Source organism: Labrus mixtus, chromosome 9, assembly GCF_963584025.1.
Source record: "Labrus mixtus chromosome 9, fLabMix1.1, whole genome shotgun sequence".
Lineage (NCBI taxonomy): Eukaryota > Metazoa > Chordata > Actinopteri > Labriformes > Labridae > Labrus > Labrus mixtus.
Window position 1 is genome coordinate 29,968,712 of NC_083620.1, and position 21,690 is coordinate 29,990,401.

At 34.2% G+C, this 21,690-nt stretch overlaps 2 protein-coding genes, 1 long non-coding RNA gene and 2 other non-coding genes across 7 annotated transcripts; 2 read left to right on the forward strand and 3 right to left on the reverse strand.

Moving 5' to 3' along the window:
• The first annotated feature begins 469 nt into the window (after window positions 1–469).
• Window positions 470–541, forward strand: trnag-ucc (transfer RNA glycine (anticodon UCC)). Its single transcript has one exon. It is a non-coding gene; the product is annotated as a tRNA-Gly (tRNA).
• Window positions 542–10,219: 9,678 nt separating this feature from the next.
• On the reverse strand, window positions 10,220–11,666 carry LOC132980959 (uncharacterized). The gene is made up of 2 exons (XR_009674221.1): window positions 11,333–11,666; window positions 10,220–10,698 (listed from the first exon to the last, which is right to left on the reverse strand). It is a non-coding gene; the product is annotated as an uncharacterized LOC132980959 (long non-coding RNA).
• A 77-nt stretch (window positions 11,667–11,743) lies between these two features.
• LOC132980956 (DNA-directed RNA polymerase II subunit RPB4) lies at window positions 11,744–17,231 on the forward strand. 2 transcript variants are annotated; one of them, XM_061047348.1, is made up of 4 exons: window positions 11,744–11,990; window positions 16,326–16,506; window positions 16,862–16,957; window positions 17,043–17,231. In XM_061047348.1, the coding sequence occupies exons 1-4, from the start codon at window positions 11,918–11,920 to the stop codon at window positions 17,119–17,121; spliced, it is 429 nt and encodes a 142-aa protein (XP_060903331.1). In that variant the 5' UTR covers window positions 11,744–11,917; the 3' UTR covers window positions 17,122–17,231. The 2 variants fall into 2 exon arrangements, with proteins under 2 accessions (XP_060903331.1, XP_060903332.1); XM_061047349.1 differs by lacking the exon at window positions 11,744–11,990 and adding an exon at window positions 12,008–12,017.
• A 114-nt stretch (window positions 17,232–17,345) lies between these two features.
• Window positions 17,346–20,826, reverse strand: LOC132980953 (dual specificity protein phosphatase 14-like). Of its 2 annotated transcripts, XM_061047343.1 has the most exons (3): window positions 20,656–20,826; window positions 18,888–19,204; window positions 17,346–17,909 (listed from the first exon to the last, which is right to left on the reverse strand). In XM_061047343.1, exons 2-3 carry the CDS (start codon window positions 19,196–19,198, stop codon window positions 17,693–17,695), a joined length of 528 nt encoding a protein of 175 aa, XP_060903326.1. In that variant the 5' UTR covers window positions 19,199–19,204; window positions 20,656–20,826; the 3' UTR covers window positions 17,346–17,692. The 2 variants fall into 2 exon arrangements, with proteins under 2 accessions (XP_060903326.1, XP_060903325.1); XM_061047342.1 differs by lacking the exon at window positions 20,656–20,826 and having other exon boundaries at window positions 18,888–19,321.
• trnal-cag (transfer RNA leucine (anticodon CAG)) lies at window positions 19,990–20,072 on the reverse strand. The gene has a single exon. It is a non-coding gene; the product is annotated as a tRNA-Leu (tRNA).
• Window positions 20,827–21,690: the final 864 nt, after the last annotated feature.

Genomic DNA, 21,690 nt, shown 5'->3' on the forward strand with positions numbered 1-21,690 from the left:
CATTAGAGATAAGAGTGTGCTTAAACATTTAATAAAACACTGATGATGATGGTGTGTGTCAGTACTGAAAGATAATCTTACAAGTTAAAAGGAGTTTTAGTTGTTATTACGTTCAGTAAGAAAACCATCAGTGAATATAATAATCTGTGTTTGTCTTCTAACCAACAGAAGCTTTCATTTCACTGATCTAACCCCACATGAGAGAGAGAGCAGCTTTATTCTGGACCTGTTGTCATTATTTAATGTTACTTGTTACTTTAGCATTTATGTTGTGGAGTTTGCAAAGTGGTTTTGTAAATGCATTCGTCTGACCCCTCCCAGCCACCGTAGATTTAAACTTGAAGATGAAGTCGGAGTGTAAAATGTAAAATGACCATGTGCTGAAATAAGTCAAACAAACACATCGTCACGGCTCCACCTTCAGCTCAGAGTCTATTAAACGATTTAATTCTAACATAGATGTCACGTGGCGTTGGTGGTATAGTGGTTAGCATAGCTGCCTTCCAAGCAGTTGACCCGGGTTCGATTCCCGGCCAACGCAGACATTTTCCTCAGCATCGTCCTGTTTACACGATAATGATTAAATAAATGTTTAATAATTTATTATAATATACATCTTTGCTGTACTCCTTTAACATCATGTTATAATAAAACAGACTCTTTAACATCATGTTATAATAAAACAGACTCTTTAACATCATCATGTTATAATAAAACAGACTCTTTAACATCATGTTATAATAAAACAGACTCTTTAACATCATGTTATAATAAAACAAACTCTTTAACATCATGTTATAATAAAACAGACTCTTTAACATCATGTTATAATAAAACAGACTCTTTAACATCATGTTATAATAAAACAGACTCTTTAACATCATGTTATAATAAAACAAACTCTTTAACATCATGTTATAATAAAACAGACTCTTTAACATCATGTTATAATAAAACAGACTCTTTAACATCATGTTATAATAAAACAGACTCTTTAACATCATCATGTTATAATAAAACAGATTCTTTAACATCATGTTATAATAAAACAGACTCTTTAACATCATCATGTTATAATAAAACAGACTCTTTAACATCATGTTATAATAAAACAGACTCTTTAACAAACATCATGTTATAATAAAACAGACTCTTTAACATCATGTTATAATAAAACAGACTCTTTAACATCATGTTATAATAAAACAGACTCTTTAACATCATGTTATAATAAAACAGACTCTTTAACATCATGTTATAATAAAACAGACTCTTTAACATCATGTTATAATAAAACAGACTCTTTAACATCATGTTATAATAAAACAGACTCTTTAACATCATGTTATAATAAAACAGACTCTTTAACATCATGTTATAATAAAACAGACTCTTTAACATCATGTTATAATAAAACAGACTCTTTAACATCATGTTATAATAAAACAGACTCTTTAACATCATGTTATAATAAAACAGACTCTTTAACATCATGTTATAATAAAACAGACTCTTTAACATCATGTTATAATAAAACAGACTCTTTAACATCATGTTATAATAAAACAGACTCTTTAACATCATGTTATAATAAAACAGACTCTTTAACATCATGTTATAATAAAACAGACTCTTTAACATCATGTTATAATAAAACAGACTCTTTAACATCATGTTATAATAAAACAGACTCTTTAACACATCATGTTATAATAAAACAGACTCTTTAACATCATGTTATAATAAAACAGACTCTTTAACATCATGTTATAATAAAACAGACTCTTTAACATCATGTTATAATAAAACAGACTCTTTAACATCATGTTATAATAAAACAGACTCTTTAACATCATGTTATAATAAAACAGACTCTTTAACATCATGTTATAATAAAACAGACTCTTTAACATCATCATGTTATAATAAAACAGACTCTTTAACATCATGTTATAATAAAACAGACTCTTTAACATCATGTTATAATAAAACAGACTCTTTAACATCATGTTATAATAAAACAGACTCTTTAACATCATGTTATAATAAAACAGACTCTTTAACATCATGTTATAATAAAACAGACTCTTTAACATCATGTTATAATAAAACAGACTCTTTAACATCATGTTATAATAAAACAGACTCTTTAACATCATCATGTTATAATAAAACAGACTCTTTAACATCATGTTATAATAAAACAGACTCTTTAACACATCATGTTATAATAAAACAGACTCTTTAACATCATGTTATAATAAAACAGACTCTTTAACATCATGTTATAATAAAACAGACTCTTTAACATCATGTTATAATAAAACAGACTCTTTAACATCATGTTATAATAAAACAGACTCTTTAACATCATGTTATAATAAAACAGACTCTTTAACATCATGTTATAATAAAACAGACTCTTTAACATCATGTTATAATAAAACAGACTCTTTAACATCATGTTATAATAAAACAGACTCTTTAACATCATGTTATAATAAAACAGACTCTTTAACATCATGTTATAATAAAACAGACTCTTTAACATCATGTTATAATAAAACAGACTCTTTAACATCATGTTATAATAAAACAGACTCTTTAACATCATGTTATAATAAAACAGACTCTTTAACATCATGTTATAATAAAACAGACTCTTTAACATCATGTTATAATAAAACAGACTCTTTAACATCATCATGTTATAATAAAACAGACTCTTTAACATCATGTTATAATAAAACAGACTCTTTAACACATCATGTTATAATAAAACAGACTCTTTAACATCATCCATGTTATAATAAAACAGACTCTTTAACATCATGTTATAATAAAACAGACTCTTTAACATCATGTTATAATAAAACAGACTCTTTAACATCATGTTATAATAAAACAGACTCTTTAACATCATGTTATAATAAAACAGACTCTTTAACATCATGTTATAATAAAACAGACTCTTTAACATCATGTTATAATAAAACAGACTCTTTAACATCATGTTATAATAAAACAGACTCTTTAACATCATGTTATAATAAAACAGACTCTTTAACATCATGTTATAATAAAACAGACTCTTTAACATCATGTTATAATAAAACAGACTCTTTAACATCATGTTATAATAAAACAGACTCTTTAACATCATGTTATAATAAAACAGACTCTTTAACATCATGTTATAATAAAACAGACTCTTTAACATCATGTTATAATAAAACAGACTCTTTAACATCATGTTATAATAAAACAGACTCTTTAACATCATGTTATAATAAAACAGACTCTTTAACATCATGTTATAATAAAACAGACTCTTTAACATCATGTTATAATAAAACAGACTCTTTAACATCATGTTATAATAAAACAGACTCTTTAACATCATGTTATAATAAAACAGACTCTTTAACATCATGTTATAATAAAACAGACTCTTTAACATCATGTTATAATAAAACAGACTCTTTAACATCATGTTATAATAAAACAGACTCTTTAACATCATGTTATAATAAAACAGACTCTTTAACATCATGTTATAATAAAACAGACTCTTTAACATCATGTTATAATAAAACAGACTCTTTAACATCATGTTATAATAAAACAGACTCTTTAACATCATGTTATAATAAAACAGACTCTTTAACATCATGTTATAATAAAACAGACTCTTTAACATCATGTTATAATAAAACAGACTCTTTAACATCATGTTATAATAAAACAGACTCTTTAACATCATGTTATAATAAAACAGACTCTTTAACATCATGTTATAATAAAACAGACTCTTTAACATCATGTTATAATAAAACAGACTCTTTAACATCATGTTATAATAAAACAGACTCTTTAACATCATGTTATAATAAAACAGACTCTTTAACATCATGTTATAATAAAACAGACTCTTTAACATCATGTTATAATAAAACAGACTCTTTAACATCATGTTATAATAAAACAGACTCTTTAACATCATGTTATAATAAAACAGACTCTTTAACATCATGTTATAATAAAACAGACTCTTTAACATCATGTTATAATAAAACAGACTCTTTAACATCATGTTATAATAAAACAGACTCTTTAACATCATGTTATAATAAAACAGACTCTTTAACATCATGTTATAATAAAACAGACTCTTTAACATCATGTTATAATAAAACAGACTCTTTAACATCATGTTATAATAAAACAGACTCTTTAACATCATGTTATAATAAAACAGACTCTTTAACATCATGTTATAATAAAACAGACTCTTTAACATCATGTTATAATAAAACAGACTCTTTAACATCATGTTATAATAAAACAGACTCTTTAACATCATGTTATAATAAAACAGACTCTTTAACATCATGTTATAATAAAACAGACTCTTTAATCATCATGTTATAATAAAACAGACTCTTTAACATCATGTTATAATAAAACAGACTCTTTAACATCATGTTATAATAAAACAGACTCTTTAACATCATGTTATAATAAAACAGACTCTTTAACATCATGTTATAATAAAACAGACTCTTTAACATCATGTTATAATAAAACAGACTCTTTAACATCATGTTATAATAAAACAGACTCTTTAACATCATGTTATAATAAAACAGACTCTTTAACATCATGTTATAATAAAACAGACTCTTTAACATCATGTTATAATAAAACAGACTCTTTAACATCATGTTATAATAAAACAGACTCTTTAACATCATGTTATAATAAAACAGACTCTTTAACATCATGTTATAATAAAACAGACTCTTTAACATCATGTTATAATAAAACAGACTCTTTAACATCATGTTATAATAAAACAGACTCTTTAACATCATGTTATAATAAAACAGACTCTTTAACATCATGTTATAATAAAACAGACTCTTTAACATCATGTTATAATAAAACAGACTCTTTAACATCATGTTATAATAAAACAGACTCTTTAACATCATGTTATAATAAAACAGACTCTTTAACATCATGTTATAATAAAACAGACTCTTTAACATCAACATCATGTTATAATAAAACAGACTCTTTAACATCATGTTATAATAAAACAGACTCTTTAACATCATGTTATAATAAAACAGACTCTTTAACATCATGTTATAATAAAACAGACTCTTTAACATCATGTTATAATAAAACAGACTCTTTAACATCATGTTATAATAAAACAGACTCTTTAACATCATGTTATAATAAAACAGACTCTTTAACATCATGTTATAATAAAACAGACTCTTTAACATCATGTTATAATAAAACAGACTCTTTAACATCATGTTATAATAAAACAGACTCTTTAACATCATGTTATAATAAAACAGACTCTTTAACATCATGTTATAATAAAACAGACTCTTTAACATCATGTTATAATAAAACAGACTCTTTAACATCATGTTATAATAAAACAGACTCTTTAACATCATGTTATAATAAAACAGACTCTTTAACATCATGTTATAATAAAACAGACTCTTTAACATCATGTTATAATAAAACAGACTCTTTAACACATCATGTTATAATAAAACAGACTCTTTAACATCATGTTATAATAAAACAGACTCTTTAACATCATGTTATAATAAAACAGACTCTTTAACATCATGTTATAATAAAACAGACTCTTTAACATCATGTTATAATAAAACAGACTCTTTAACATCATGTTATAATAAAACAGACTCTTTAACATCATGTTATAATAAAACAGACTCTTTAACATCATGTTATAATAAAACAGACTCTTTAACATCATGTTATAATAAAACAGACTCTTTAACATCATGTTATAATAAAACAGACTCTTTAACATCATGTTATAATAAAACAGACTCTTTAACATCATGTTATAATAAAACAGACTCTTTAACATCATGTTATAATAAAACAGACTCTTTAACATCATGTTATAATAAAACAGACTCTTTAACATCATGTTATAATAAAACAGACTCTTTAACATCATGTTATAATAAAACAGACTCTTTAACATCATGTTATAATAAAACAGACTCTTTAACATCATGTTATAATAAAACAGACTCTTTAACATCATGTTATAATAAAACAGACTCTTTAACATCATGTTATAATAAAACAGACTCTTTAACATCATGTTATAATAAAACAGACTCTTTAACATCATGTTATAATAAAACAGACTCTTTAACATCATGTTATAATAAAACAGACTCTTTAACATCATGTTATAATAAAACAGACTCTTTAACATCATGTTATAATAAAACAGACTCTTTAACATCATCATGTTATAATAAAACAGACTCTTTAACATCATGTTATAATAAAACAGACTCTTTAACATCATGTTATAATAAAACAGACTCTTTAACATCATCATGTTATAATAAAACAGACTCTTTAACATCATGTTATAATAAAACAGACTCTTTAACATCATCATGTTATAATAAAACAGACTCTTTAACATCATGTTATAATAAAACAGACTCTTTAACATCATCATGTTATAATAAAACAGACTCTTTAACATCATGTTATAATAAAACAGACTCTTTAACATCATGTTATAATAAAACAGACTCTTTAACATCATCATGTTATAATAAAACAGACTCTTTAACATCATCATGTTATAATAAAACAGACTCTTTAACATCATGTTATAATAAAACAGACTCTTTAACATCATGTTATAATAAAACAGACTCTTTAACATCATCATGTTATAATAAAACAGACTCTTTAACATCATGTTATAATAAAACAGACTCTTTAACATCATGTTATAATAAAACAGACTCTTTAACATCATCATGTTATAATAAAACAGACTCTTTAACATCATGTTATAATAAAACAGACTCTTTAACATCATGTTATAATAAAACAGACTCTTTAACATCATGTTATAATAAAACAGACTCTTTAACATCATCATGTTATAATAAAACAGACTCTTTAACATCATCATGTTATAATAAAACAGACTCTTTAACATCATGTTATAATAAAACAGACTCTTTAACATCATGTTATAATAAAACAGACTCTTTAACATCATGTTATAATAAAACAGACTCTTTAACATCATGTTATAATAAAACAGACTCTTTAACATCATGTTATAATAAAACAGACTCTTTAACATCATGTTATAATAAAACAGACTCTTTAACATCATGTTATAATAAAACAGACTCTTTAACATCATGTTATAATAAAACAGACTATGACGGTCCCTCTTCCCTCTAAACGTCTGAGCGATGATCATTCTGTCATTCATTAATCAGAAGCGCTTCATAAGACCCGTTTCTCTCACGGTGCCGTTTCTACCCGCCGGTAAACAGACGGTTCATAAATATTATAATTTTATATATAATTTATATATATTTATATTAAAATGTGTTTCACTCACATGTGTTATAACCGTTACTGTCCACCAGAGGGCGCTACAAACTTACCCTCATTACTTTGAAGGGGGACAGCCATGGACCGGTGTCACGGTTCAACCGGGGTCACGGTTCAACCGGGGTCACGGGCTTTTAAGGACCCATGTATGAAAATAACGTTAAATAAACTCCGACACGACTCGTTTCCTGGTTATCAGAATGTTTATCCCTTCAGAGACATCACAGTTTCACCACAGTGATTAAAATTGGTGAAGAAAACAGAGGTGACTTTACAAATGCCTGTTCGAAACAAAGACGATGGTGACTCTTCAAGGAACACTTTTTATCGTATATCACCGTAACAGTGCTGTCCAAACTCATACAACACTGTGTGAATACATGCTGGTTTAATTTAATATTTACAGTCTATAATGGTTTAAAATAACAAGTCCCAACACTCAGCGTTCTTTTGAACAGGCATCTGTAAAGTCACCTATGTTTCCTTAACTCTCTTTAATGTTTCTTAGTGACTCAAACCCAAACGGCAGCCTCCGGTCTGGAAAAATGAAGCCAATGCGGAAGTACAAAAAACTGCAGTTCCTCGAGTGTCCACTTGAGGCTGGCTGCAGAAGCACAGGAAGTGCCATAAGCCCACAGCCAAAAAAGCCCGTTTTTACCACATGAATTAACATGTTTACAGCCTGGTTCAAAAAACGAGATATATCTGATAAGTTGACGGCCCCTTCTCCTCCCACTGTGGGGGAGGGGATTTTTTAATAACTCATCGGATTTTATTCTATTAAGGAAAACGGCTATGCCCATATAAGGGTTGTGGCAGATTTGATTGACAGCTCTGCGCGTTGCATCTGTCTGTCAGGTCAGCAGGTCAGAAGGTCAGCAGGTCAGCAGGTCAGCAGGTCAGCAGGTCAGGAGGTCAGCAGGTCAGGAGGTCAGAAGGTCAGGAGGTCAGGAGGTCAGAAGGTCAGGAGGTCAGCAGGTCAGGAGGTCAGAAGGTCAGGAGGTCAGGAGGTCAGAAGGTCAGAAGGTCAGCAGGTCAGCAGGTCAGGAGCAGGTCAGGAGGCTAACAGCTTGATCCGTCTGATTTCTCCTCTTTTTAACTTCGTTTGGAGAGTTTGATTAACACATATCTGACAACATACACGGCTTGCTGTGCGGTTAACAGACCATCCAAGAAGTTGATGCTTCGGTTTTTTTCGGTAAGTGATATAGTAGTGTTATATTTACTGCTTACTCATGTGTCGGTATTTATATTTACGGACCTAGCTTGTTTAGCGTTAGCTTGTAAACCAGTCGGCTAACTGTACTCAGTGTAGTCCATTATTTACATGGTTTAGAAATGTTTGTTGTTAAGATAAATAATGAGTTTGTGTGATGTTAGAAGCTAAAGGTTCACCTCGGTGGTTAACCACAGACTGTAAATCTGGTTATCTGACGTTATGATGACGTAAATGTCAACATTAAAAAACAAACTTTGTGTAGTAATTATCCGTCAGTAACATAAACTCAACTGAACCTAATATGCTGTGTAGGTTATAGAGGATGACATTAACGTTACATGGTTGATGTAGTGTCTTAAGATTTGTGCAAACTGTTACCAAATTAAAAAATAATCTCTTTGTGTGAGTTCAGGGAAATTTAATCTGGTTATTAATATAGTTCTTAATCGTTACAGATGCTCTTACAAAGAATATAGCAGTAGAAATATAAAATATAAATAACATTTGGAATGAAAATAAGATATAAAGCAATAAGTACAAGAAATAGTTTGAAGAATACAGCCATGTACTGAGCTCATGTTAATAATAAATGAGTTACTGTATGTTCTGTACTAAAGCACAGAGAGTTAATGATTTAAATAATTCAGGTTATATTTGTTTCATGTTAAGATGAAGTACTATCCACAATAAACTGCTTAATTTGATGTGGAATATCATTGTGCAAGTGAGTGAGAGCTGAAAATATCATGATTACAATAAGGTTTATCTTCTTAACTTTGAATAGATGTTGATTACCTGAATACTGTACCTTTGTTGTCTGGGTAGTACACTGTTGAATTTATAAATGTACTCTTATACAGATGAATACAGAAAAATAGATGAGAACAAACAAAAAGATTTAATGAATAACTGATATTTTCTCTCTTTCTTTGCCATCCTGAAGCACTAAAAGTCCATGTTCTCCTGGATCCATGTCACATCCTCGAGCTTCTTCAGAATGACATTTCAACAGTCAAAGTTCTGGTGAGAGAAGATGGCCAGCAGATAAGACGGCAGTACATGAAGGAGCTCCACATGCTTCAGAAGGAGGAGGGTTTGCACCTTGGAAGACTGTATTCATGCTTCAGCTGTTCAAATAAAAATAGATCTCCTCCAAACAACTTGCAATCAAACCATTTTCTTCCCATTTTAAAACCATTTGTCCAGTTTAGATGGGAGAAGTTGATATTATGTGATATTGATCTGGGAAGATTACATTTCTAAATAATATTTAACTGTGTTTTTATTCACAAGTTATTGATCTTATTTACTCTCCATGTATCTTGATTTAAGAATGGGGCTGTGTTTAAGGGCAAATTTTTGCAATGACTCTTTTCCATCCCATTTTCAGAAATGAACTGAATTAGTATTTGGTAAAAAAAAAGGTCAAAAGAATAAAAAGTTGTGTAAAAGTAGACTTCCTTCCCTTAGCTATTGAGTTGAGCATTAATGCACATTTTAGTCTTGTCATTTCAAATCTGAAATGTATACTCACAAGTAGAGACAAAGGAGTGCATTTATATAGAAATATTTATTTCATCTGTAAAACCACATTCAAAAAGCCTGTTTTTACAGCAGAGATTAACATGTTTACAGCTTGGTACAAAACAAACAAATAGGTGTGATTAGCTCATGTCTCGATGGACACACACTGTACGGGGGGTGAATGTTTTGATGACTCATCAGTTTTGATTTGATGAAGGATAAGAGTTATTCACAATAAGGCGTGTAGCTGACCTGATTGACAGGTGGGCGCGGTGTAACGGTTTGTCAGGAGGTTTAAAACCCGCCTCAGCTCTCAGCCTGTGGGTGACATCACTCAGGCCATCCGGGGGAGACCTCCCTCACAGCGAGCTGTTGAAGAGAAGCAACCGAAGTCCACCCCAAAAGAACCAACAAATACAGATGTTGTGGAGGCTCAGGTTTCTTCCTCTGTCTCTGCAGCTCTCTGGGCACCTCGACGGACAAGTCACCAATAATCCACACTGTGTCTATAGGAGAAATACAAAGGTGTTCAATTAATGCCTCAGACAAGACAAAATGTACAGTTAACTACATGTGACAGCTCAGGGTGTTTTTTTATTATTAGCCACATCTGCAGGAATAATATTGAACAAGGTAGCTGCAACTCCTAATAATAGATGCCAGTCTTGAACACTATTTTTTCTAATACTTAAAGTTTTTGGTGTGAAGCTGACACTGTCCACATACTCCATGACTTCACGGGTTTCTATAGAAAACAAATATCTTTTAATAAATACTAAATCATTATTTTTAAATTGTCATGTTCACCCACATCACTGTTGAGATCAGTAAATATAAAACACAGACATTCCTCTTTTCGTCAGAACAGTAACATGAACTGTATGCTTTGTAATATTGATTTCTTCTGGATGTTTTCATTCAGATATGTTTATGCAGATAAACATATTTATTTACAGTTTATGGATAAAACTTTACTCATGTATTTCTCTGCTAACACTGACAAAGTCTAACTTCTCTGACAAATAACTAATAACCATAGTTGTATATTTAACAAAGTGTAGTTTTAAGACTTTAATTAAATATTTGGGTTGAAGATAATTCGTTTTAACTGTGTTGTAGAAAAGTTAAATGTTAACTTACTGTTTATAGAGATAACTCAGGACGAGCAGGAGTAGGGTATGATAGCATCCTAGCTGTTAGCTATGTTGTGAAGTGGACTGCTAACGTTGAGCTGAATGGGCGGAGTTAAGTCCCGCCGGTCCCGCCTTACTGCTGTTGCTAGGTTGATCCGAAGTTAGGTTGAGACTGCAAATCCAATATGGATGCGGCCGTCGATTGGACTCATTTGCTGCCTATGTCACAGACGGGTCAGGGTTCGTCCAGTAATATTTACAGTCTATGGTCAAACTCTTCCTCATTAACCTGAAAGTCTCTGAAGGAGGAGATAAAGTCTCTGAAGGAGGAGGGAGCAGTGAACTGGGGTCCTCTAACGAACATGTAGCGGAGGGTCACCAGTTCATCCGTGACACCGGAAGTGTTTCGTCAAGACACGGATATGAATCTTTGCATGTTTGTGTGACTAAAAGGCGCCGATTTGTTCCGTTGTTTCGTTTATTTAAACTGCTGGAGCTTAATCGACATATTACTGGGAAGATAAGGAGCTAGCCTCCGGTGTGTGTTCCGCTAGTTGTTAGCTGTTAGCTGTTAGCCGGTGTGTGTTCCGTGATGGCGGCGGGAACAACGACAACTCATGTCGGTGATGTAGAAGAAGATGCGTCTCAGCTGCTGTTTCCTAAAGGTCTCTAAAATCTACTGTTTCCTAAAGGCTACTGTTTCTAAAATCTACTGTTTCTAAAAGTCTCTAAAATCTACTGTTTCTTAAAGGCTACTGTTTCTAAAATCTACTGTTTCTAAAGGTCTCTAAAATCTACTGTTTCTAAAAGTCTCTAAAATCTACTGTCTCTAAAATCTACTGTTTCTAAAAGTCTCTAAAATCTACTGTCTCTAAAATCTACTGTTTCTAAAAGTCTCTAAAATCTACTGTTTCTAAAAGTCTCTAAAATCTACTGTCTCTAAAATCTACTGTTTCTAAAAGTCTCTAAAATCTACTGTTTCTAAAGGTCTCTAAAATCTACTGTTTCTAAAGGTCTCTAAAATCTACTGTTTCTAAAAGTCTCTAAAATCTACTGTTTCTAAAATCTACTGTTTCTAAAAGTCTCTAAAATCTACTGTTTCTAAAAGTCTCTAAAATCTACTATTTCTAAAAGTCTCTAAAATCTACTGTTTCTAAAATCTACTGTTTCTAAAAGTCTCTAAAATCTACTGTTTCTAAAATCTACTGTTTCTAAAAGTCTCTAAAATCTACTGTTTCTAAAAGTCTCTAAAATCTACTGTTTCTAAAAGTCTCTAAAATCTACTGTTTCTAAAGGTCTCTAAAATCTACTGTTTCTAAAAGTCTCTAAAATCTACTGTTTCTAAAGGTCTCTAAAATCTACTGTTTCTAAAATCTACTGTTTCTAAAAATCTACTGTTTCTAAAAGTCTCTAAAATCTACTGTTTCTAAAGGTCTCTAAAATCTACTGTTTCTAAAATCTACTGTTTCTAAAAGTCTCTAAAATCTAATGTTTCTAAAAGTCTCTAAAATCTACTGTTTCTAAAATCTACTGTTTCTAAAAGTCTCTAAAATCTAATGTTTCTAAAAGTCTCTAAAATCTACTATTTCTAAAGGTCTCTAAAATCTACTGTTTCTAAAAGTCTCTAAAATCTAATGTTTCTAAAATCTAATGTTTCTAAAAGTCTCTAAAATCTACTGTTTCTAAAATCTAATGTTTCTAAAAGTCTCTAAAATCTACTGTTTCTAAAATCTACTGTTTCTAAAAGTCTCTAAAATCTACTGTTCCTAAAATCTAATGTTTCTAAAAGACTCTAAAATCTACTGTTTCTAAAATCTACTGTTTCTAAAAGTCTCTAAAATCTAATGTTTCTAAAATCTACTGTTTCTAAAAGTCTCTAAAATCTACTGTTTCTAAAGGTCTCTAAAATCTACTGTTTCTAAAATCTACTGTTTCTAAAAGTCTCTAAAATCTACTGTTTGTTTCTAAAGGCCTCTAAAATCTACTGTTTCTAAAATCTACTGTTTCTAAAGGTCTCTAAAATCTACTGTTTCTGAAGGCCTCTAAAATCTACTGTTTCTAAAATCTACTGTTTCTAAAAGTCTCTAAAATCTACTGTTTCTGAAGGCCTCTAAAATCTACTGTTTCTAAAATCTACTGTTTCTAAAAGTCTCTAAAATCTACTGTTTCTAAAGGCCTCTAAAATCTACTGTTTCTAAAATCTACTGTTTCTAAAGGCCTCTAAAATCTACTGTTTCTAAAATCTACTGTTTCTAAAGGCCTCTAAAATCTACTGTTTCTAAAAGTCTCTAAAATCTACTGTTTCTAAAGGTCTCTAAAATCTACTGTTTCTAAAAGTCTCTAAAATCTACTGTTTCTAAAATCTAATGTTTCTAAAAGTCTCTAAAATCTAATGTTTCTAAAAGTCTCTAAAATCTACTATTTCTAAAAGTCTCTAAAATCTACTATTTCTAAAGGTCTCTAAAATCTACTGTTCCTAAAATCTAATGTTTCTGAAAGTCTCAAATCTACTGTTTCTAAAATCTACTGTTTCTAAAAGTCTCTAAAATCTACTGTTTCTAAAAGTCTCTAAAATCGACTGTCTCTAAAATCTACTGTCTCTAAAATCTACTGTTTCTAAAATCTACTGTTTCTAAAAGTCTCTAAAATCTACTGTTTCTAAAGGTCTCTAAAATCTACTGTTTCTAAAATCTAATGTTTCTAAAAGTCTCTAAAATCTACTGTTTCTAAAGGCCTCTAAAATCTACTGTTTCTAAAATCTACTGTTTCTAAAGGCCTCTAAAATCTACTGTTTCTAAAGGTCTCTAAAATCTACAGTTTCTAAAGGCCTCTAAAATCTACTGTTTCTAAAATCTAATGTTTCTAAAAGTCTCTAAAATCTACTGTTTCTAAAGGCCTCTAAAATCTACTGTTTCTAAAGGTCTCTAAAATCTACAGTTTCTAAAGGCCTCTAAAATCTACTGTTTCTAAAATCTAATGTTTCTAAAAGTCTCTAAAATCTACTGTTTCTAAAATCTACTGTTTCTAAAAGTCTCTAAAATCTACTATTTCTAAAGGTCTCTAAAATCTACTGTTTCTAAAATCTACTGTTTCTAAAAGTCTCTAAAATCTACTGTTTCTAAAGGCCTCTAAAATCTACTGTTTCTAAAGGTCTCTAAAATCTACTGTTTCTAAAATCTACTGTTTCTAAAAGTCTCTAAAATCTACTGTTTCTAAAATCTACTGTTTCTAAAAGTCTCTAAAATCTACTGTTTCTAAAATCTACTGTTTCTAAAAGTCTCTAAAATCTACTGTTTCTAAAGGTCTCTAAAATCTACTGTTTCTAAAAGTCTCTAAAATCTACTGTTTCTAAAATTCTCTAAAATCTACTGTTTCTAAAATCTACTGTTTCTAAAAGTCTCAAAAATCTCCTGTTTCTAAAATCTAATGTTTCTAAAAGTCTCTAAAATCTACTGTTTCTAAAATCTAATGTTTCTAAAAGTCTCTAAAATCTACTGTTTCTAAAGGCCTCTAAAATCTACTGTTTCTAAAAGTCTCTAAAATCTACTGTTTCTAAAAGTCTCTAAAATCTACTGTTTCTAAAGGTCTCTAAAATCTACTGTTTCTAAAGGCCTCTAAAATCTACTGTTTCTAAAATCTAATGTTTCTAAAAGTCTCTAAAATCTACTGTTTCTAAAATCTACTGTTTCTAAAATCTACTGTTTCTAAAAGTCTCTAAAATCTACTATTTCTAAAGGTCTCTAAAATCTACTGTTTCTAAAATCTACTGTTTCTAAAAGTCTCTAAAATCTACTGTTTCTAAAAGTCTCTAAAATCTACTGTCTCTAAAATCTACTGTTTCTAAAATCTACTGTTTCTAAAAGTCTCTAAAATCTACTGTTTCTAAAGGTCTCTAAAATCTACTGTTTCTAAAATCTACTGTTTCTAAAAGTCTCTAAAATCTACTGTTTGTTTCTAAAGGTTTCTAAAATCTACTGTTTCTAAAAGTCTCTAAAATCTACTGTTTCTAAAGGTCTCTAAAATCTACTGTTTCTAAAATCTACTGTTTCTGAAAGTCTCTAAAATCTACTGTTTCTAAAAGTCTCTAAAATCTACTTTCTAAAAGTCTCTAAAATCTACTGTTTCTAAAAGTCTCTAAAATCTACTGTTTCTAAAGGCCTCTAAAATCTACTGTTTCTAAAGGTCTCTAAAATCTACTGTTTCTAAAATCTACTGTTTCTAAAAGTCTCTAAAATCTACTGTTTCTAAAAGTCTCTAAAATCTACTGTTTCTAAAATCTACTGTTTCTAAAAGTCTCTAAAATCTACTGTTTCTAAAGGTCTCTAAAATCTACTGTTTCTAAAAGTCTCTAAAATCTACTGTTTCTAAAAGTCTCTAAAATCTACTGTTTCTAAAATCTACTGTTTCTAAAAGTCTCTAAAATCTACTGTTTCTAAAATCTAATGTTTCTAAAAGTCTCTAAAATCTACTGTTTCTAAAATCTACTGTTTCTAAAAGTCTCTAAAATCTACTGTTTCTAAAGGCCTCTAAAATCTACTGTTTCTAAAAGTCTCTAAAATCTACTGTTTCTAAAAGTCTCTAAAATCTACTGTTTCTAAAGGTCTCTAAAATCTACTGTTTCTAAAATCTACTGTTTCTAAAGGCCTCTAAAATCTAATGTTTCTAAAAGTCTCTAAAATCTACTGTTTCTAAAGGCCTCTAAAATCTAATGTTTCTAAAAGTCTCTAAAATCTACTGTTTCTAAAAGTCTCTAAAATCTACTGTTTCTAAAGGTCTCTAAAATCTACTGTTTCTAAAAGTCTCTAAAATCTACTGTTTCTAAAATCTACTGTTTCTAAAGGCCTCTAAAATCTACTAAGCTTTATGAATCAAACTTAACTTTGTTGATCAGCTGTGACCTGCATGGTTAAAAGTTAAAGGTCACATGACTTGTCTTTGTGTTGCCATGGTAACAAACTGATATCATAAAAAAACTCTGTATTGTGTGCGTGTGTTCACAGAGTTTGAGAACGCAGAGACTCTGTTGAACTCCGAGGTTCACATGTTGCTGGAGCACAGGAAGCAGCAGAACGAGAGCGCCGAGGACGAGCAGGAACTTTCCGAGGTCTTCATGAAGACCCTGAACTACACGGCTCGCTTCAGCCGCTTCAAGAACCGCGAGACCATCACGGCCGTACGCAGGTCTGAGCTCACCTGTCACCTGTGTGAATGCCTGAGTCCGACCTGGAGCTGATCTCTGTCTCTCTCTGTCTGTCTCTCTCTGTCTCTCTCTGTCTCTCTCTCTCTCTCCCTCTGTCTGTCTGTCTGTCTCTCTCCCTCTGTCTGTCTGTCTCTCTCTCTGTGTGTCTCTCTCTGTCTCTCTGTGTGTGTCTCTCTCTCTCTCTGTGTCTCTCTCTCTCTGTCTCTCTCTCTCTTTGTGTCTCTGTCTCTCTCTCTCTGTCTCTCTCTCTTTGTGTCTCTGTCTCTCTCTCTCTTTGTGTCTCTGTCTCTCTCTGTGTCTCTCTCTCTCTTTGTGTCTGTCTCTCTCTCTCTCTAGCCTCCTCCTGCAGAAGAAGCTCCATAAGTTTGAGTTAGCCAGTTTAGCTAACCTGTGTCCTGAAGCTGCTGAGGAGGCCAAAGCCCTCATCCCCAGGTCAGTCTGATCCACATCATCACAGCCTGTTTACTGCTGCATGATGTGCATGTTTATGAGTGTGTGTTCTTGTGTGTGTTTGTAGTTTGGAGGGTCGGTTTGAGGACGAGGAGCTGCAGCAGATCCTCGACGACATCCAGACCAAGAGAAGCTTCCAGTACTGAGACCCTGACCTCCATCAGGCCCCGGTCCTCCCTCACACTGTTTGATATTTTTTACTCTCTGACCTCGTCTTTGTGCCGTCACAATAAACTCTGATTTGTTGTTTTTTTTACTCCACTTGTCTCGTCTGGTTAATATTTCTCTCGATTGTTCTGACGTTGATGTGGAGGGTCGTCCAGGTGTGGGTAGGGTTGATGATCAGGACTCAGAGGTCTTTTAAAGGAAAGATGTTTACATACAAACTTTAATTATTACAACATGGTCAGATTAAGTTCCTGCAGAGAGCATGACATAGAGATTAATCCGCTGCTTAAAGTAGTCCCAGCAGCTGCAACACGTTTATGACATCATGATCTGATCAATTTATTAAATACTTCTCAGGCCAAATGTGTAATATTTCTTCAGTCAGACTTTTATTCTCATGATTTTGGTCCATGTGAATGTAGCTTTTGTCTATCTAAGCTCCGCCCACCCAGTGAGGAGTCGGACAGACGACCTGCCGCTAAACAAACATCGAGGGAGGAACCCTGACTTCAGGTCCTCACTGAGATGGGTTCACTCCCTGTCCGTTTGTCAGATGTTGACGCAGTATGTCCCAGCCGAGTCTTTGGGGTCCTCCAGAGCTTCAGGAAGGACTCCGCTGGACGTGCTCGCCATCCTCACCGTGCTCCTGCCGGTCCTGGTCCTCTCATAGTCCATCAGCTGCCTCCAGAAGCCGGCGTTCGGTCGTACAAACTGTCGCTGCTCTAGGACGAGTTCATGAGCTTGACGGAGGCTGAGACCTTCAAACCTGCAAACACAGAGCCCAAGTCAGGTCATCACTGAACCGGGTACACACGAGTTATTCTACTCTTTAACTTCTACTTTCATGAACATAGTGAACATTTCTGATATATCTGAGTGTCATCTGCAAAACGGTGAAAAGCATGGGCGGTTCTAGGCAGGGGCCAACAGGAGCCAGTGCCCCTGTTACACCGAACTTGGTCCCCCCTGTGGCCACCCCTCCTAAAGGAAGAGACCCCTAATAACACATACAGTGTTTGACTCACAATCTAGTATTAAATTCTGTTACTGAAACAAATATAAAGCATGGTATTTAATGATGCGCTTTTATTTGGCATAATATATATATTTATTAAAGCGATCATCTTTGTCCATTTTTCTCCTGGGTTTAATGTTCCCCTCTGACAAAACAACTGGACCCAGTTTGGCCCCCTCAGTAAAAGTGGTCTAGAACCGTCACTGATGGAAAGATATGCCAAAATTCCTTATAAGGGCATCCAGTGGAAACATGTACAATGAAAACAGAAGAGGCTCTAAAACTGAGCCCTGAGGAACCCCACAGGTGAGGGAAACTGAGCTCACTTTACAACTTCTGTTTTCAGAGGAGGACTTAAAGGATTTAGAGCTTTCCCCTTGATCCCGACCCAATCTTCAAGCCTGGTGATGGTAAGTAGGTTGTGGTTGACCCACGATCTAAAAGTGTTAAAACTGCACAGTCGTCGTTGTCTACTGCTAAAAACAAATCATTAAGAACTTTTAAAAGAGCCGTGCTGTGGTTCTTCCTCAAACCAGATTGGAGTGCTTCAAATATTTATTTTTGCTTGAAAATGGATTTAGTTGTTGGTCATCAACTTTTTTGAGGATTTCAGATTTAAAGTTAGATAAAATGTTAGGATGTAGGTTAGCAGTGTTACCACGGTGATGTATCGAGGTTAAAGAGACCGGCTTTATTAAAACTGACTGTAGGCTCAACAGACACAGATACCTTATCAAGTAGGCCATGATCAGGGCGGGAGATCGACTCCTGCCCGCTGTGCAGTGGACCAGAGTCGTCCCCATGTTGTTTTGGTTGATGCGCTCGGACACCAGGTCAAAGTAGTGTCCCAGGGGGGCGTGGGGTCTGTCCTGAACGGGGACATGGAGGACCTGCAGGCCGTCCAGTTGAGGGTAAGACACGCCCTCCAGCCCAGAGGCATTAACCACGAGCGTGACGTTCCTGCTGGAGAGAATGCTGCGGTTCAGGGCCGAGTCCAGACCGCTGAGGAACAGACCAGGACGGATCTGAGAGACCGACATGAGTGACTGCAGGAGGGAAAAAACACAGACACGTCAACCTGCAAGACAAAACTGAGGGCACTACGGTTAGACAGAGTCCACAGTGATGAGCGTTCATCGTGGACTCGATGTAAATGAGTCGGGGGTTAAACATTATTTATTTTATAAATATTGTAACACACATTCATCCCACATGCCGTCTGTGTGTCTGCTTGTTCCTCCTTTATTTACAGAGAATAAAAACAGCAGCTCAATAGGCCTGTGAGGTCACATGACACAATACCTTTTCTAAGATGCAGAGTGAAGGTGAAGGCAGCATAGACAAGTCACTCAAGGGTCACTCACATCTACTTTTAGGCAAAACTTGACGTTCTAGACATGAGCTGAAGTTTCCTGTTTTGCAGTCATATTTTTCTCACTGAGAAATACTGAACTTTTGTTTTTTAACAGCTTTTGGCTTTAAATAAAGTTTCATAAAATTCTAGAGAGGCTTCAGTTTCTCTGTGTGTCGATCACACCAGCACACACACGAGTGAGCTTCTCTGCATACACACTACACCACTGATATAACACACACACACACACACACACACACACACACACACACACACACACACACACACACACACACACACACAAAGAAGGGTGAGAGCCTGTCAGGGTTTTTAGATGGAGATTAGGGGATCTGTGGGTTGTGGGGTTCCTTTGAGAGGGGCAGTGCTTCCTCTCTGGGATCCTGGATCCTACAGAGAGGCCTGTAGGTAAAAGCATATTTGATTATTGCATTTAGATTAATTACTGGAAAATATATTTGTCAGAAGTGGGATTCGAACCCACGCCTCCAGGGGAGACTGCGACCTGAACGCAGCGCCTTAGACCGCTCGGCCATCCTGACAACATGGCGCTGAATGAATATTCAGATATATTAACACATATATACATGTGAAGGATTTAGAAAGTACAGTGAGTCAGGAGCAGCTCGGACATGTTCAGGGCATGACACACACACACACACACGCACACACACACACACGCACGCACGCGCACGCACGCACACACGTCATGGGACAGTGAGTCAGTCAGTTTCTCTTCCGTCATCAGGACGACAGTCGCAGGTAAGATCAGCTGTTTCTACCTTTACTAACCGGACAGGTGTTTGGTTATTCTTTATATAAAAGAACTTCAGACACGAGCAGACAGAGTTTCAACGAACCTCATTTAAAAATGTCCCGGTTCTTCGTGCCCGTCCCTCTCAGTCAGAGTCCATTATTTAAACATGTCGCTGCTGGGGAGAGGACAAACTAAAGCCGAACTGTTGGACCTTCTCCCCACAGTCTGTTACACATCCCGACAGCTGCTCTAACGACCTTCATGTCCCTGATTCAAAGAATCCTTATTTCACACTTATTGTGGACGGAGTTTGGTGCTGAGCTGTTTCAGGCGGAGCACGTTAATAAGAAAAGAGCTTACTCTCTCACCTGTTCACTCCAGTTTATTCTTGTTTACTCCCGGTTTAAAAACGCGTCTTAAAATAACAAATAAGCCTGGCGGAACTTCCGGCCGTCATTTTCCAGGTTTTCAAAATAAAACTCGTGGCCGAATTGTGTCTTGACCAAGCAGTAACCTCCGGTGTTAAAAAATGAAGCTGATGCTGAAGTGTAAAATCCTGCAGTTCCTGGAGTGTCCACTAGAGGCTGGCTGCAGAAACACAGGAAGTCACATACACACCCATTCTAAAAAGCCTGTTTTTACAGTTTTTACATGTTTACAGCCTGGTTCAAAAAAACAAAAACGAATAAGAAATGTAAACTTCCTGTATCATGAGAACTCTCCTTCAAACAGGTCCGACTGATGAGCACGTCGTGAATCACATGGTTTTATTTGTGTTTATAATAATAATCCTGAACAGGAATTCTGTGATCCTGCAGAGACCCCGATTCATAAAATGCAGACCCAGAACACAGAGCGGATCATCCCCAAGGTCCGGTATCATCCGAGCATCCAGACGCCTGCAAACGGGGGACAAACCAGAACCAGGAGCAGTCGGGCTCAGAGGACTAGGCCAGCTCGTGAGTACCCCCCTGAGGCCAGCGTGAAGGCAGTCCAGGAGAACCCTCGGGTCGATCCAGAACCTACTGCTCGGAAACCCTCAAAGAAACCAGTCCAGGGAGCAGCCACAGACCCAGCTCAGGTCTCTGACGGAGCCCCTCCCTCACCTGAGCAGGTGCCTGTGGGCGTGGCGGTGAGGCTGGATCGGTGCGTTGTGGAGCAGGTGGAGGTTCTGACCCGCGGACAGAGAACCAACCAGGACTGGTTCTCCTGGAGGAAGAACCGGATCACGGCCTCCATGGCTCACCGCATTGGTCACTGCCGCTTCGTCAACGGCGAGAGCAGAACTCCGCCCACCTCCTACCTGGCTGCGATCACAGGTAGGAACTGGTCTCTAGAATCCGTCACTTTGCATCCATCAACCTTCAGAAAGGTGTGAAAACAAACTGCAGTTCCTTGAGTGT